The sequence below is a fragment of the Phyllostomus hastatus genome, unplaced genomic scaffold (assembly GCF_019186645.2).
Source record: "Phyllostomus hastatus isolate PE091 unplaced genomic scaffold, TTU_PhHast_1.1 phas_contig_17, whole genome shotgun sequence".
Classification (NCBI taxonomy): domain Eukaryota; kingdom Metazoa; phylum Chordata; class Mammalia; order Chiroptera; family Phyllostomidae; genus Phyllostomus; species Phyllostomus hastatus.
This window is the reverse complement of record NW_025333664.1, coordinates 40702394-40719991: the sequence shown is the minus strand read 5'-3', so window position 1 is coordinate 40719991 and position 17598 is coordinate 40702394. Positions and strand designations below refer to the sequence as shown.

Sequence of the window (17598 nt, the reverse complement as noted above, 5' to 3'; positions counted from 1 at the left end):
TGGGTCTTCCAGGACTCACTGTGAGGTTCGACTCCCCCAGCCCTAACCTCAGGCAGAGCCAATAGATGCAGGCTGCCTGGTAGTGGCTGCTAATGTATGTTTGGGCAGACCCTGCAGCCAGCGTGAGCCTGTGCATGGTAGTTAGGGAAACCTTGCTCCCTAGCTACATCCCTAGGGCTCCAAGAAGTAGCTAGAGAAACAGCCCAGGTCTAGTTAATGCCAGAGCCCTCTTTGACATCTCAGCGTGTGCTCTCTGAAGTCAGGCTCCTGACCAGGGGGTTGTTAGCTGGATCACCAGGGGCAAGAGTCCCACAGGAGAGGGATCACCACAGAGAAGAAAGGAAGAAACCGAAAATGGGACTCCATGGCCATGAAATTGACTCTTGCTCTTTACCCCAGTTACCCAAAGCTGGTGAATACCAGAAGTCATATTTATATTAAAACTGCTGTCGCTTAGGTCCTGAGACACACACATGCACACCTTTGCTACAGCTTGAATACATGGGAACTGTAGCCTTACTCCTCAGATCATCACATAAACTCTGTGAGAGTCAGGCCTTCAGACACTCATTTCATAAATGTTGAGAATATTGAGGGTTACTAAGAAGAAAAAGAGCAGAAGAAGAACCATGAGTGCTACTAAGAAAACAACACTGGGGTGGAGTGCACTTTAAATTGGGGGTAAGGGAAGCCTCACTGAGAAGGAAACATTTGAGGAAAGACATGACACAGATGAGGGAGAGAGGCATTTAGAATTTGTGGTGGGGGACAAAGCACCCCAGACTGAAAGAACAAGAAGCACAAAGGTCCTGAGGCAGGAATCGTCCAGGAACAATGAGGAGCCCCTTGTGGTTAGGACAGAACAAGCAAGGACATGAAGAAGATAAGGAAAGTCGGAAGAGCTTTGTGAGCCCAGAGTAATGGGCTGTTACTCTAGTGAGATGACTAGCTTTAGAGAGTATTAAGCAGTGAAGTGATATGATAGATTCTTGTTTTAAAAGGTCACTCTGGGTTTCTGTGGGGAGGATGTTTTATAGGAGGAGTGGCAGGGAGACTAAATATTTCTATTCCTTGGCACATATCAGGCATGTTTGACTAATGAATGAACATGTGGCAATTTCAGAGATGTTCCCCCTGAACATTCCCTATGGGCCCACTAGAGAGGTCCAGTGATGACACCTCACCCCAGTGCCACAGAAGGCAGCCCCTGACCAAGACTGAGCAGGTAAAGGGAGCACAGTGACACCAGCTCTTTGTAGGGGGAAGATTTGTGTGGTGGAAGGAAGAAGGTGAAAAGAAGAGCAGTCGCATATCCCCCACTCCTGAAGATCCTTCAGACTCATTCCAGAACTTGGTGGTCTTCAACCAGTGAGCTGGCATGAAGAATCCTGGTAGATGAGTATCTCTGGTACACAGAACATTGCTTGAAGAGACTTAAAATGATTCACAATTATCCAGAAGAGCTAGGGTTTGAGAGTGAGGTTCCTTGGCACTGTTTCACTCTTGTAAAAATGGTCTCCAAAACAAACTATGAGCAGTAATAGCTCCTTGCATTTGTGTGGAGATTTACAATTTTAATGCACACTGCCCCCACAATCTGCCCTCAGTAGAGCAAGATTTATCTCTTTGGCAGTTTTGAACTGAGGAGGGTTTTTTGTATTGTTTTTTTTTCTTTTCATTATCAAGTGGCTGGTCATATCAAGGCCAGGGCACAAGTGCTTAAGTTTCTACGCTCAAACAAGACTCATTGTGTCCCACTCTGACAGGACCCCTGCTTGTGGAGAAAAAAACAATGGCAAGGAGAGGATGAGCTCTTTAGTGGCAAAAGCAAAAGGTTCCTCTCCAGAGGCAGAAAGGACTACTTTATAGAATATATGACAAATGCACACCCACTTTGGCACAGGTAACTGAAAAGTTGACAAAAAGTTAACCAACATATTTCCTGTTATAATGTAAATGGAGCACCATAGGAACAATTCACACATAGAAAATATCTTAATTATGAGCCAAAATAGCTTCCTGAATGTCTGGAAACAATAGGACAGCTTTTATCAATGAAACTAAGTTAGTTCCATTGCTTCTTTAATATTTCCTCAAATAATTAGAACTCATTGTTCTCCTACAAGTCACCACAAATTTAACTGCTACATTTTCTTGAGCTATTGATTATTAGGAATTTAAAATACACTCCTATGCTGCATAGAAAATCCCAGTGTGTCCTGGGGAAACTCACACTGCAGTCCCACCTTGCTGCCCAAGGCCACACCTGACTTTTTACAAGACAGATGAAGGCAAGTTAGAATAAACCTGAAAGATGACCTTGAAGAAGGGTAGTGTGTCATCTGACGGTGGCCCCATTTTCTTTGCCTTGAAGACAGATGAGTGTTTAGTGCAGCACAGGAGAAATGTTGCTGGGGGCAGCTGCTTAGCTGCTCCAGCCCTCTGCCTCCTTGGGTGTTCATAGGGTGTTTGTTTTCCCCTGGAACTCAGAGCCACTTCTGTTGTGTCACTTTTGGAAAAATACTAGCAGTAGCTACCCAGACTACCTCTATGTTATTTTTCCCTTTTTAAAAATAGCATTATTGGGATATAATTCATATACCGTTCAATTTAGCCATTTCAAGTATACAGTTCAGTTTTTCATACATTCACAAGGTTGTACAACCATCACCACAATGTAATTTTAGAACATTTTTATCCCTCATAAAAAAAAAAAACCCTCTGGTAGTCAGTTCTCATTCACCCTATCCCACACCCCCAACCCTAAGCAACCCAAGCCTATTTTCTGTCTCCATGAATCTGCCTCTGCTAGACATTTCACATGAGTGGAATCATACAGTATGTGGTCTTTGGTCACTGGCTTCTTTCACTTAGCATATTCTCAATGTTCATCAAAGTTATAGCCTGTATCAGTATTTCACTTCTTTTTATTGTCTATTGTAAAAGTAGACCACATTTTGATTTTTCATCAGTTGATGGAAATGTCAGCTGTTTCCATTTTTTACCTATTTATGAATATTGCTGCTATAAACATTTTGGTAGTGTTTTTTTGTTTTAAAATGTGAATTAAATCTGGTAAAATGAATAGCCATCACTTTGGTCAGATGCAACTGAAATTTTGGTGTTCTGTGAGATAGTGAGGGGGTCTGGAAACCTCTTTCTTCAGGAGGGCCTATCAAGAAAGTTGACAACAGGATTTAATTTTAAATTTATAATCTACTTAATCTTAGTTCTATATCTATAAGAGTATATTATAGTGTGGAAGGGGAAGAGAAAAATATCAGGAAAGTTTTTTCATGGATGTTCCCCATGCTTGCTTAGTCCCTGACTGCACAAGTGCTTATGCATGTGCAGGCACATTACACATACACTCTATCTGCCTGTCCACATTTGGTCCAGCTGTCCTAGCTTTCTGCTTCAAAAACAAAGTGGATGGGCAAGACCAACAACCAAAAAGAGGAAGCTGAGCCCAGGGCCACTGCCACAGGTTGGAAATACTGGAAGCCATTCTTGGGCCATTTGGAAATGTTAATTAGGCTGGCTAATTCCCACTGATCTTGGGTTGCCAGTGTTGAGTTGAGTGTGTACGCTTATCCCTTCCGTGGCTGCACCTGTTCCCTTCCTCAGAGCCATTCCGAAGGGTCTGAATAACCCAGACAGCTCTCTGATCTCCCTTGCTGTCTGCCTTACTGCTGGGAGGATATTTAGCACTCTCCTAAAGCTGAAACTCTGGTCCACTGTTCTCTCTCTCATCCATGCCAGCTCTCAAAATCATTCCCTTTCCTAATCATCTTTAACCAGTTCATCATTTTCCACACTGTTCAGTAACAAGAACCCAAAGAGAGGCAGCCACTTCTCTTGTCCCACCCTGTCCAGCTTATCCCAGGTGACAGTCCTGGATGGCACTTTCCTTGGAGATGAGAAGCTTGGTTTAAGACCTTGCTCTTTTGCTCCCAGTGAGTACAGCAGAGAAAACATGCCACAGAAGACCCTGCAGCTCTGCAAGAGCCTCCATGACACAGAACTTTATGGAACACAGAAAATCTTCAATCAAGATTATTTCCTGTGTTTTTTTAATCTTTATTGTATATTTTTCATTATTATTTAGTTTCTTTATACCCTTATGCCCCCCCCAGCAATCACCACACTTGTCCACATCATGAGTCCTTTTTTCCTTTTTTGCTCAGTTAAGTCCTTGTTGATATCCCAAGTATCAGAGAAGTCATGCGAGCCCAAAGAAGTAAGGCATCTTTTTCTAAAAGTGGCTTCTAGATTCTCTGGGCTCCTGTTCTGTCTGAGCCCCTGAGTGGCTCACTGGCATATGAGTTACACCTGAAGGGCTCTCCCCAGAAAGGCCCTGCCCAGCTGTTTTTAGGTGTGAGCAGGGCCAATTCTTGATTCCCAGCACCCCTAACTGTTAAAAAAATATTATGTTTAAGATATATTAACCCCATAAAACAGTGTCTCTCAATCTATTTTTTTTTCATTATTGCCCCACCATGGAAGCTTTTGAGACATTTTTATTTCCTAATTTGTCCCCTTCCCGAAACACCACAGAAATCCTATTTGTTTATTTACTGTACTTATTTCTGGGCTTTATGCACATAAGGAGTGAGATACTTTTGCCTCCCAGGGGGTGACATTGCCTCATTAGAATACATGCCAGTAACTCCTCCACCAAAGCTCCAGAGGTAAGGGCTTCATCTGCTTTCTTCACTGCTATAGCCCAGAGCCTAGAACAGCACCTGACACATATCAGATAGCCAGTGATGAAAGGATGAAATAATTATGCTTTGTGTCTTTCCCCCATATGCCAAACATCACATGCCTTTTATCTTTCTGCCCCTCATCTCCAAGCATAGTGCTCTCTTCTGGTGCCTTCCAGCCTGCCCAGGAGACTTGCTACCTTATGCTCACCCTCAGGGATGTATCAGGAAGCTGACAGCCAACACATATGTTCTAAGTGCAGGCCTCTGCCCTTTGGTAGCATTACCTGTGTGTCAAGGGCAAGTGATATTGTAGCCCCATAGAATAATTAAGGTAGCCCCCAACTGTCTTTGCCTTTGCATCTCCTTAACTTAACCATGGATTGGAGGTTATTGAGACATTCTTTTTGGTGCAGCACACCACACCAGGCTGCATCTGGGGACACAGTGGGGAGAGATGCAAACCAGTCCTCATCAGCAATTACAAACAAGCCTCCATTGTTAGCTGCACCATCTGTTTTCTTGGTTTCTACCAATCGGGCGTCCCTATGCCCAGCATAGCGAGGGCCGAGAGGGCTGCAGGGGAGAGAGATCAAGGAGCTTCTCCGTGAGACCCCCTTTGCTCACCCTGGAGAAGTTCCATGGCATGGTGCCTGGACAAACTGGACGGCCTCAGCTCAAGGAAGACACATGAAGAGAGGTATTACGTGTGGGTGTTTTCTGTGACAGGAAATGGCCCCACAGCACAGTGTACTGGGGCAGAAATAGGAAATTTAATAACCACATTATCTAGAGGACCCACAGAAAACATTCTACTCTGTTACCAGCAATTAACACCTCCCAAGAACTTCTTGTGCCCTCAAGCACAATCACTGTGGTAAGAAGGAGTAGTTAACAGTGGTTGGAAATCAGGTAAGACAGAATGATGCTGGATCACCACAACTGGTTATTTATCCTAAAATTCCTAACCCCAAATGACTTTTTGTTGGGAGCAATAGATTTTCATCAATAGATTAGAAAAGAACCCCATTTAAAAGTATGTCAATGGTTGTTCCAATGGCATCTGAACCACTAGTCTTAGAGACTAGCCGTGTTCACTGTGCCAACCTTGGCAGGCGTGGTCAGTAGACAGTCCAAGTTTACAAATGTGACCACTCAGACAGCAGCCTGTGTCACTGATAAATGTCCTTTGTCTGGATTTGATTGTGGTCCAGTGATGCTAAATTCAAGAGCATTTGAGGGTTGGGGGTGCAGAGCAATGGACTGGATGCAGAAAGAGGCAGCATTTGCTAAGAAAAACCCATGTAGGAAATAAGATGGGCTAATTGAGAAAACCTGTCACAAATTACAGAAAAGTTTAGGTCCCCTCTCTGACTAGGCATGACTGCTGAGATCCTGCTGCTCTTCGAGTGAGGGCAAACATATGGTCCAATTTCACCATTACAGAGTCCCCTTCCCGAGTTGCCCTGTGCACAGCATGCCTGGTGCTTATTTTCTGGGGACTGTCAATCACAGGTGACACTAATACTGAATTAACACACTGCGTACAACTCAGAAACATGGAAAAGGAAACTTAGAGATATGTAAACTCGCACGCACACACACTTGGAGGGTATCGATTTTTTTAGGTCCTCCACTGAATTCCAAATATTTGTCTCAGAAACTCTTATCTTTGACTATATTTTACAACAAATCCATCTGGAAATATTGGGCAGCAAGAAAAAGGATACAGTGGTGAGTACTGCCTAGTGTCTCTAAGGTTCCCAATAACATCTGCTTTATACATCCTAGGAATGCTAATGTCTCCTTCATTTCACATTTATAAATGTGACAGCAGCTATAATTCTGTCCTGCCAAGTCGAATTTTAAGTGAATTTTCAATTCCTAATGATCTCTAAGACTGTGACAGTACTCAGGAAGCTCAAGAATAAATGTATTATTAGCACTGTGTTCATTATCAAGTTGGGTTATGGGTGTGCTGGCTGTATTCATTTGATTTTATGTTCTTTACCTTCAGATTAAAATACATAAAGGTCTCATTGCAGTATTTGAGCAAGGTAAGACCAACACTTCAGCAGATTTCCCCAACCACCCTGCTCTTGGGGACAAGTATGTAAATTCACTAACAGACCTCCTTCCATGGCTAACACCTCACTGAAATGTGCCCTCCCCTTCCTACTGCTCCTACCTCCCTTCCCAAGGGCTCTGCCCACACTTCTGCCCCTGCATGTCTGTGCTGCTGAGGGAACTCAGCCTCGCCTTTCTTCTGTTCTTGCACTCTGGGTGGAATCTGACATCAACACCTGCTGTCCCAGAAAATGTCTTTGTTTCCTGCCCTATTGTGTTGGGAGCCTCGGGGAACCAGTGGACTCAGAGCTGCCCCCCTTTTAGTTGCCCAAGCCTGGAGGAGCAAGATCTTGAGATGGGCTGATAAGACTAAGACACAGCCTAAGACACAGCATGTGCTGGGCCAGCCTTTGACCTCTTGCCTTAATCAGAGCCTCCAAGGCCTCAGCTCAGGAAGGCGTGTTGTCCAGGGGGCTGGTGAATAGAACAGATAGGGGAGGAAGAGCAGACAAAAGCTGAGGGGAAAAAAGGGTGGAGAACCAGGGGATCTCGAGGTTTAGGACCCAGAGGACAGGGCAAGCACTACAAGTGCTGCCGCCTCTGCTGACCTCTGCTGTTTGTCTTAGTCCAGGTCCTTCCCCGTGTGCACTGACAGAGAGCCACATCCATAGATTCGGGGCTGGCTGAAAACCCTCTGCAGGTGGCCTGGCTATACCAGTTCATGGGCTGACAGGTGGAAGGGATGTGAGATGATGATGACATGGAGAACATCAAGCTGTCTTTCATTAACAGCATTGCGAGAGTGGGACACATGGCACAGACACCAATCACTGTCTCAATAAATGTGGAAGTGGGATGTTCTGGCTCAGATTTTTGGTTTATCCAAAACACCACTCTCCCCCACCAGGCAGGGGCTGTTATATCTACAAGCCACTCAAGCAGCCACTATCACAGCTAGCTGACCCTCTAACCCAACTGCCCTTTCTTTTCCCTCAGCCAGTGGTTTGACCCAGTCCTGGAATGGTCTCAAACTAGGCTCCCTCACATCAGGTTCTAGAGGCAACATCAGCCACAAAACTCAGGTGCTCATGACAGGCCAGGCAGACCAGGGGAGTACAATTCCCTCCAGCACTGGGGGCTTCATGCAAAATTCTTGATTTTCTGGGACCACCATATTCATGTGTATTCTCATGCTTCTTACACAGAAGCGGTAAGTGGGGCTCAAGTATCCTTTAAATAGGAACTACCATCCCCCCCACCCCCCAGTTTTCAGCAGGAGGAGGCTGAGTGTGTTGAATTGTCCCTTTTGTGGCCCGCCTGCTCATTCCACAGCTGTCACCTCCCCATCAATCATGGGGTGCGGTGGGCATTGCAGAAGCCATTGCAGGCTGAGGATATACCAGCAGAAAGTTGGGGACCAGAGGAATGCAGGGGGGCACTGTGATTCGGGCTGCAGCTTGGAGGTGGCCTACCCCTTGCCCTCAGCTATTGGGGCCACTGCTTTCAGACAGAAGTTCAAAGGCCACTTTGCTACAGCGGTCCATGCAGCTGTTCAGAGTTGGCATCACTCTGTCTACCTCTGCCCTCCCTGGGTGGGAGTGGAGGGGTTCTATATTTTTCTTTTACTTAATATCCTATCTTTGAACATTACTTTCTCTTTCATTCACTTTTTTTTGTTTGTTTTTGCTTCCCTCTCCCAATGTGAAATGTTAAGGAATTTGAAGTGAAGGCATTTCAAAATGGAACATTATATGGGATTAAATGCAGGTCCCCACCTCCAACTACAAAGGGACAGAGATGCCTGCTGACAGAGAGTGCAATCTCTGTCATAGATGACAGTATAGCTGTTGTCTTTGTCAGAAGCAGCCTGTTTTTAAAGATGACAATAGAGAGGCCCAGGATGTTCCCTCTCCTCTTGACCTCACCAGGAGCAGAGGAGTGGAGAAAGCCCCTGTGAGGGAGCCCCAACCCACTGGGGAGATGGCCTCCTCAGGTCTAACCATGGTCGCAAGTATTGATTTTAGAGGCTCTTCCTAGAAACAATAACATAAGGTCAGAATATGAAAACAGATTCTGTCAGATAACTTCCATAAATTAATTTCAAATGCCGATAATAATAAAAATTTCAAAGGCCAAATCCCTGGAAGTGAAGCATCTTGGGAGTATAGAAGCTTGCTTTTGAGGCTTGTTCCGGAAACCTGGGTATAATGAAGCAGGGTTTAAAAATAGACTGTGAGGGGAAGCAGGGTGATGAAATGATCCTCTCACCCACAGAACTGCCCTGAGGAGACCAGACTGCACCAGCAACAGTGGCTGAGTATTGCAGCAGACATTCCTGTATTCCTCTGAGCATGTTCCCACAGGCCAGGGGAAGGGGAGTGCTGCAGCCACACTACTCCCTTTACTCCCTTTCCCTCCAATGTTAAATAGCAGTTTGCTCATCTGAACCCATTCAGACAAGCAATTTAGTCCTGACCTCTCATCTCAGACCCTTTGGGGAATAATTGAGTTGTAACTCCTGTAATATATTAATATGTAAGTATTAATTAGTATTCAATATCAATATGTAAATAAGAACTGGAGCCAGAATCACAGACAGGGAACCACAGAGTGCCCTGTGAAGTTTTACTTGTTTTCTCATTGACTCTGGACAGTGCTGTTTTATTGGCGCCTCCTCCCTTTACTGTAATCAGATACCTTTTCTCTTCATTCTTCACTTTGGGATTGGACCAGTAAGGCTCAGTTAATTTCAAAAAGATTCATGGTTTCTTTTATGCTTCAGGAAAGCCCAGAGGAAAGGCATTCATTTGATTGACTCAGCAAACATCCAGCACTCACAGCACTGGGAAGTCATCAAACCCCTTCCTAGGGATGTGGATCCATTTCTTCTGAGTGCCACCTACCCTCCTTGTTTGTATCTGGGCCCACAAGGGCCTCACTTGGTGCCATGACTCAGTCTTTCTCTGCTTCTTTTGCAGGGCCCTGGCCACCAGCCTGAGTGCCTGCCTCACAGCGCTCTTGGCAAGGAGTAGATGGTTGAGACTCCCCCACTATCCTCACCCAGAAACCTCCAAACCCAGACACTCTGGAAACATGGTAGTTGTGCTAGTGCCCTCAGCAAACCTTCCATTAATGGACTTCCGAAGTTAAAGACAAATCCCACTGGAATGTTGCAGGTTGGACTTCCAAACTAGGCACTGTTGTATTGCCCAGAAACCTCATGAACCTTGAGCTTCAAAAGAAGAAAAGAAAAAGTCACCAACAAACACAGACATACCCACCATCATGTAGACATTAGTGTGGCTGCTCCAGGCAGAGACAGCAGAAGATTCCAGGCTTTCAGGGAGGGGCACAGGATAGCTGATTTCTGTGCCCTATATTGTTTCTTCTCATTGACCCAAGCATGATTCACAGAGGGGCTGGCAAAACAACGGTCAAATTGTTTGAGGAATTTTCTCTGCATTGATTTTGCTAGGTCTCATGTTAGAATGTATGGTTTACTCAAAAATTTCATCATCAGGGAAATTGGCTTTCCCTAGGGTCTTTTGCCCAGGAGACATTTTACCTCAGTTGGTAAGTGTTTTTCCACCTGGTGACTGATGCCCACTAGCTTAGATGTTTTCCTGACCATGCTGGAGGCACTCCAGGTCATGACAATGATACTCCTATCACAGAGCACTCAGATGTTTCTTGAAATTCGGGGTCCTGTTCCTGTGAAAGCTCTGTAGGTCAGGAAGCTTCTAAGGCCCCTCTCAGCACAGCACCAGTCAAGGAGCATGCCAGCTCAGGTGCTAGATTGAAACAGGCACCCTGCAATGTCCATCTGCCTCCAAGAGCTTCCCCTGGAATTGTGCTCTCCTGCCCACTGCCTAGAGAAGACCATGGCAGGGGCCGTAGGGATATTTCCCATCATACAGAGCTTTAGGGTGACAGATTCCAAGCAAGGGTTTGATTATGCTTTTCAGTCATTTGGCTCTGAGGGATGCATAATGACCCTATTTAAAAAAAAAGAAAAGGAAAACCAGTGAAAAGCTCTGCCTCTTCTGGCACTTTCCCAGCACCCTTGCTGGGTGTCTGAGGGTGTCAGAGACAGAGAAATCAGTCAACAGGGAAGACCTCTGCTTCTCACCTAGGTCTTGGCCTATCTCAGTGTGGAGTTCTGCCCTACCACCCACTGCAGTCTTTGTCTTGTAAGGTCATTTTAGACACACAGGTCCAGAGTAGAGTAAGCTGCTGGCTCAGAATTTGGGGGTGTGGGGGGAAGACAGCCACTAGGAGAGGCCCTAGTCTGAAAAAAGGTCAGCCGTGCGTGGGTATTTTCCCTCTCTCCTCTGCCCTCTGCTCCTCTGTGTCCGTCTGCTCTGCACCCATGTGTGTTGCCCCAGCCCACTTAGGTAACCTTTCTGTGAGCCCTCAGAGCCTACTTGAGAGTGTCAGTGAAGCCATTTTCACTAACCAGTCAGTTCTTTCTATCAACCATCCAGCTGGTTTGGCTGGTACCTGACCTTTGAAGAGAAAAGAGCAGACCCAAGAGCAAGACTGCCTTTTGGGACAAGTGAAAGGGGATTGTGGAAGTCTTTCCTATTAGAAGGGTGGACCTTATAGTTCTAAAGAGAATTTGTTTTTTTTGCTTTGTAGGAGATTGCAGGTGGGGCTTAATGCCCAGGCCCACCAGACAGAAGCAGCTTAAACATATCTGTGTATGAGAGGATGGGGGATGCCCCAAAGTAGAATACATGGTCTTAATCATTTTGTGCCGTTCTGTAAACAGGGATTTGTTCACTCATTGGGGCTGAATGGACAATATAAAGGGTGACTGGAAGTCACAGCATTTTCTGTTGTCTCAGCAAATATCAGGAGTTTATGTTCTCCTCCCACACACACACCTTTTTAATGATTTGGGCTTTCTGGTGGGCTTGGTTTGCCCCATCACTCACACTCGAGACTGCTGTTGAGTTGCTTTGTTTCATATATACAAAATAGCCAAACCTTGTTCTTTCCAGGAAAGGCAGTGCTTGTTGCTGGGCTCCAGAGTCCCATGGAGACTCTGTTGGGAAGTAGTGTCTAGAACATTTCTACATGAATCTACAACATTCTAGAATCTCCAAGATTTTAGAACATTTCTTAAGATTCTACAAATCCCTGGTGCAGAATTCTTGGATTTAGTTGAAGTGTTGGAACTTGGGAGTCATACTGAACTCCCCTGGACTTCTGCTCCATGATTCCATTTTACCTCCAGGAACCAATCCTTCTCACCCTGCAGTGGCAAACTCAGTTGTAGGTAGCAAAGACCTTTCTGTCATCCCTAATGATTTTGGCAAGTCTGTGACCCCAAATTACAACCAGCAGTTTTGCCACTAGAGCTTTTCCCGAGCCCACTATTCTTAGTACCGAGTTTCATTTGGAGACTTGGAATGGAGAAGCTGGGGATCTGGCAACCAGGTTTGCTTGCAATCATCGGGACTTGAATCATTTTTGTAATTTGAGGTGGACAATTGAAATTTTTTTTTTACTTAGAAAAGCAAATATTGTGCTTTTGTAATTAATGCCTTTCAACTAAATTGCTAAGGGTCACTCATCCGGTGGGGTCCCACCTGAGTCATATTAGTAGGTCAGCCATCTGTAAACAAAAGTGGCCCTTAATTGGCCCAAAATCGATAAGACTCACAGGCTTCCACACAGGGCCATCGTGGTTTCCTTCTCTGCACTCATGTTTTACAGTCTCACTGAGTAGGTTTTGTACCTAAAAAAATAGTAATGCCACAAAATGATGACTCCTTTAAATATAGTAAAATCTTAAGTAGCCAGAAGTGAGGAAATTTAGCTTGGGTAAATGACTGTCACAGTGTCTTCATGCAATTAAGCCTGCAGTTCCTAAAAATCCACGGGGAGGTGGAGGGGGTTCAGCCTTCATTTTGTGAGAGGGGCTAACAGATCAGATCCTTAGCCTTACAAACAAGATCACCTGGGCCCATAGCAGTACAATCACATTGCATCTTCCTGAATTTCGTCCTGTGCAAACAACTGCTCCATGTACTGTTATATTTGTATCATCTGGAGGCTCAAGGGGGTTCTTTGAAACTTACTGTGATGTCTTCCATGTAACTATGCTACCTTTATGTCTACTGAAGGGGAGTGTCTGCATATGAAGGGAAGTTAACCATAAACAACCATCCTTTTAGTTGCACTCAATATCTATGTATAACATACACATTAATTGAATGCTTGCAGGCCTACAATATTTAGTCCTTGTAAATAAGGAATATCATAATTAAGTTACAGCATGTCATTTGATTTTTATTTTGCTCTTATTTAATTTTCTGAATGCTCACATCTGGGTTTACATCCAGGTGATAGAGATGTTTTTGTGTAACACACCTGTACAGGCATGTGTATATGTTGTGCCAGGTCACTGCACAGAGATGTGCCACACCCAGAGAAGCACACAGCTCCACAGGTAACCACCACGACTCTCTGGTCTACCCTCTTTTTCTTCTTAATTATGATTTACTATGATGATTTAATAAAATAGAAATACAGCACTTATGTGCCATATGTTTTTTTGTTTGTTTTTATTGTCATCTGTAGGAAAGTGAAGTTTATCCTAGCATTTAACAAAAGATGGTTTGCATTTTTACCAGAAAAGTAGTTCAAAAGCTTTTTGTTTCTAAATCAAAGCCTAAAGATTTATTCAAAATAGCAGCCAGCACCTACCCAATGAAAAATTGACCTCTGAGTTCATAACATGGTATGCTAAGACCACTCAAATGAGTATTTGAGTCTAAGCATCATCAATCTCATGGATTTAAATTCATCTCCTCTTCACAAATAAATAGCCAAGTCTATATCTCCTGCGATTTGTATCAAGGCCCACGGGACCCTCAACATTTCTCCAGGTGGCCCTCTGCATGAGCCACCCTTCCAGAGGTCTAAAGGCTCAGGCCCTGATGAGCATGTAATAATGTCCTCTGTTGCTGTGGCTGAAGTCATGTTTATGGACCTGCCTCAAGACTACAACCATCATGTTCTAATGGCCCAACCAAGTGGTCTTTGCCTATATTCTAAGCTGCTCCTGTGCTCTGGACAGCAGTGAACTTGCAGGACATTGTACAATCGAGCTCTCTAAAAACCATCCATTTGCTCATTTAGCAAATATTTATGAGTACCTATTACTTATAAGACATTTCTATGACTTCAAAATGGGTCCTGGTTGTGAGCCAAAGAGAGCCTGAATCAATTTGTTTTTTTTAGCTTTTGACTGATGATAAGAGCATACCTTAAAGGTATGTCATGCTTTTAATACTAGGCTCTTCATAGAATGAAGCTTGATGCAGAGGTCTTTTTTTTTAATGTTGCCCTTTTTTTAAGATTTTATTTATTTTTAGAGAGTGGGGGAGGGAGGGAGAAAGAGAGAGAGAGGAACATCAGTGCGTGGTTGCCTCTCCCATGCCCCCTACTGGGGAACTGGCCCGCACCAGGCATGTATCCTAGACTGGGAATCGAATCAGTGACCCTTTGGTTCACAGTCCCATGCTCAGTCCACTGAGCTGCACCAGCCAGGGCTTGATGCCGAGTTTTAGAAGCAGTGGTTCCTCCCAGCCCTGCTGTGCGGTTGTGCCCCTTGTCCCACCTTGATTCTGGTCCACCAGCTCTGAGTATCTGGATAGAACCCCAGCACTGGTATTTTTAAAGCCTTCCCTTATACCCCAGGATTCTGACCTGCAGATAGATTCTGGTTGCAGCTTAGACCAGCCCTGTTGTGATGCTTTGGGCAGCCCTTACCTCCTGTCTCATTTGTGCACCCTGGAGTACAGGGAACATCGGGGAAGACTTTTTAGGGAGCAGCAGGCTTATCTACAACTGTTCAGTGTAGTGTCCTGCCCCTTCTACTGATTCCACTTTACAGATGGCCCCAATTCCCTCCAGGATAATTTATGGATTTTTTTTTAGATCTGGAAATAGTCCTTTGAATTTCAAGTGATATTGTTATGACAGTCATTTGAAAAGCAATTTATTGTCTTATTTATACAAAAAAGATTGAAGGGTTCTAGTCATCATACTTCCTAAAGTGATTCCATTCATCTTTAAAAAATATACATCAAATCTTAGGCCAGGTCATGTCAGACCTTCAGCAAAATTCCAAAAAGACTTAACTTCTAGTGGTTCCCAAAGGACCATTGCTACAAATAATGACCTCAGCCTTTCTTGACTTTTGCTAAGTGCCAGAATTTAATATAATAATGATACCCTTAAGTTACCCCCTGGCCATAGTAAAATTCTCTAAGTATTCCAGAAAAAAAATTCTGAACATTTTTGTTTGCTGCACTAGAGAGTCTCTCTCTGCAGTGCAACTCAGACCTTTGTATTTATTCACTTCTGTACACATTCAAGCTAGTGTTATGCTCCTGCATGTGTGTATAAACTAAATTGAGGCCACTCTGATTTATTAAACAATTTATGTCAAGAGTAACTATTACCCTTTGCTTTTCATTTTATAAATGGAAATGTTTTTAATTGCATTTCATTTTTCAATTCAAAAAGCAAAGTTCATGAAAACGGAACACAAAGTAAACATCATCCCGGTTTACCTGAAGCACTGATCCTTGCCCATGCCCCAACCACATCCTCTACAATTACTGAAATAGGCCATTCGCTCAGTGGACTCACACAACTGGAAGGTGGAGCTCCAGGCCGGAGCTGAGTGTCATGGGCCCCATTTCTTGACAACACACCCATTTAGCAGTAGTCACCATTCTTAACCAGTGCAGGGATAGTTTGTTTCCATGTTCCTTTTGGCCACTGTGAAGGTTTCCCTAGGACCAAGTATGAAACCACTCTGACCCTCTCCTGGACCAGGTGCTGCATGGACCACCAGGGGCACCAGCATTGGGGAACTTGTTTTACCAGGTGACTCTTACCTATTCTCTCTATGGGCAAAGAAGAGGACGCTGGAGTTGATTTTTCTCTATGACCCTGGAAATACAAAGTGCTAATGTCTTCAGATCTCAGAAATAGATGTTGAGGTGAAGAACCCAGAGCAGAAGCAGGCTGCACATGCTGCTGATGCTGAATGTGGGCAGGCCTGCCACACTCCAGAAGGTTTCCTTCTGTTCTCTGCATACCCAGGTCCTCAAAGTAATTTAGCACTTGCTGCAGTCCGGCCACGATTTTATGTTGGTTGTCTCTTGAAAAAAGTTTTATGTCTCAGGAATTTGAGAGAAAAAAGCTAAAGATAAAACTGTCTTACATACCCCAAGACCTCACCTTGAGTGGAGTAGAAAGACTTGCTCCTAACACTGAGGTCACAGATCTGTAGCTTGCTGTCTACCACAGTTTAAACCACATCTTCACAAGATAAATGACAAAACAGCTGACACCTCAAGAGATTCAGGAGCATTTTAAATAATAGTACTATTCTCTCTGCCCCAGATACACTCTCAAATGCACCCTCCAAAAAAATCAAACAGCAAAGAAGCCAGCAGGAACTCTGAAATTATACTTTATTTCTGGGTAATAGAAAAGAATTTGCTGGAATTGGATATTGGTTCTTTTTCATTGTTAAAATTATAAATTAAAAATTTTAATACCTAAGTCTTCACTATCCCAAGTTAAATTGAATTATATGAAGGGGATGAGAATTTATAACAAGCTGTCATGTTAAGAAATATTTGAAAAATTATGCCTCTTACACAGGAAAGGAGAAATTAGGAAGTTCTTGTTCGTACCTTTCTTCTCTACCATGTCTGGCATGAAAAACACTGACCAGATTTTTTCAGACATTCACACCAACTTATTCCTGCCTCAGCTATCAGAGGATATTGTTCAGGTGATTGAAAATTCAATTTGAAACATTATTTTAGAAAATAAAGACTAAATGAATAAATTCTCCCCGGGACAGGAGTACTCTTCTTTATGTATCCAGGTATAATTTTTAATCTTCCACTTAGATGTCCCACCTTTCCCTTTAACAAAATGCTTGCTGGGTTTGACAGAGAATGTTTTATATAAAGAGGTCACACTCATCAGTTTCCACCTTGACTGGAGGTCCTGGGGGTCTGAAAAGTGGAGTGTGCCTCTCACTGAGAGTGTGAAGTGGGAAGGGGCTTGCTATTATGGCTCCTGAAAAGATGTTTTTGACTCCAGAAAATAGCCTGGCAGAGAAAAGCTTTTTCCCATGAATATCCAGGGTCTGCATTATGCTCCTCAGATGGTGGAGGTGAGTAGTTTTAATCAATATTAACTAAGAAATGGGCACCGGGCTAAGTGCAAGGGAAGGGCTTCAATAACTCATCTCCTTCCCTCACCTGCAGAGCATTTCAAGCAAATTTCTCGTGTACAATTTAAACCAGTGAGGCTGCACATTAATGGCATCATCTCCTCCCTTTAAAATGTGTCACCACATCTTGTCCTCCATGTTGATGCCTAATTATGGGCCCCTAGAAACAGTTATTTCTGTAGCCTTCCTTCAGGGAAATCGTATCATCTTCATTTTAGACACCAGGAAAAGTAAGCCCCTGAAACCATTTTGACCTGAAGAAGAGGGCACACTGCCAAAAAGAAAACTTAAAACAATAGCTTCTCTTAATCAGGGAAGATTTACTTACTAATTACCATTAAGATTTTAAGGAAAGAGCTAAAGTATAGATGTGTGCTTTAACCAGGTATTCTGTACTTTTTTTCCCTAAAACTAATGATCCGCTCCCATTCCACATTGCCACCACCCTACTCTCCAGATAAGCTGGTTATTCAAAAGAATATTCTTCTATCCTGCTTTCCAGATTAATGCAAACACACGCAAAGATACAATGTTTTCTTTTTTATAAAA

At 43.8% G+C, this 17598-nt stretch overlaps 1 protein-coding gene across 8 annotated transcripts in view; it reads left to right on the top strand.

Annotated features, from left to right (window-relative positions):
• Positions 1-17598, top strand: part of RALGAPA2 (Ral GTPase activating protein catalytic subunit alpha 2) — a 386278-nt gene that overhangs the window by 355760 nt on the left and 12920 nt on the right. The window contains exons 39-40 of one of the 8 annotated variants that reach the window (XM_045833594.1): positions 6724-6763; positions 9752-13315. The exons of 6 other annotated variants lie outside the window; for them this stretch is intronic. In XM_045833594.1, the coding sequence (XP_045689550.1) occupies positions 6724-6728 (5 nt within the window). In that variant the 3' untranslated portion in view covers positions 6729-6763; positions 9752-13315. Of the gene's footprint in view, positions 1-6723; positions 6764-9751; positions 13316-17598 lie in introns of those variants that run through there. One more of the 8 variants, XM_045833592.1, reaches the window with a different exon arrangement.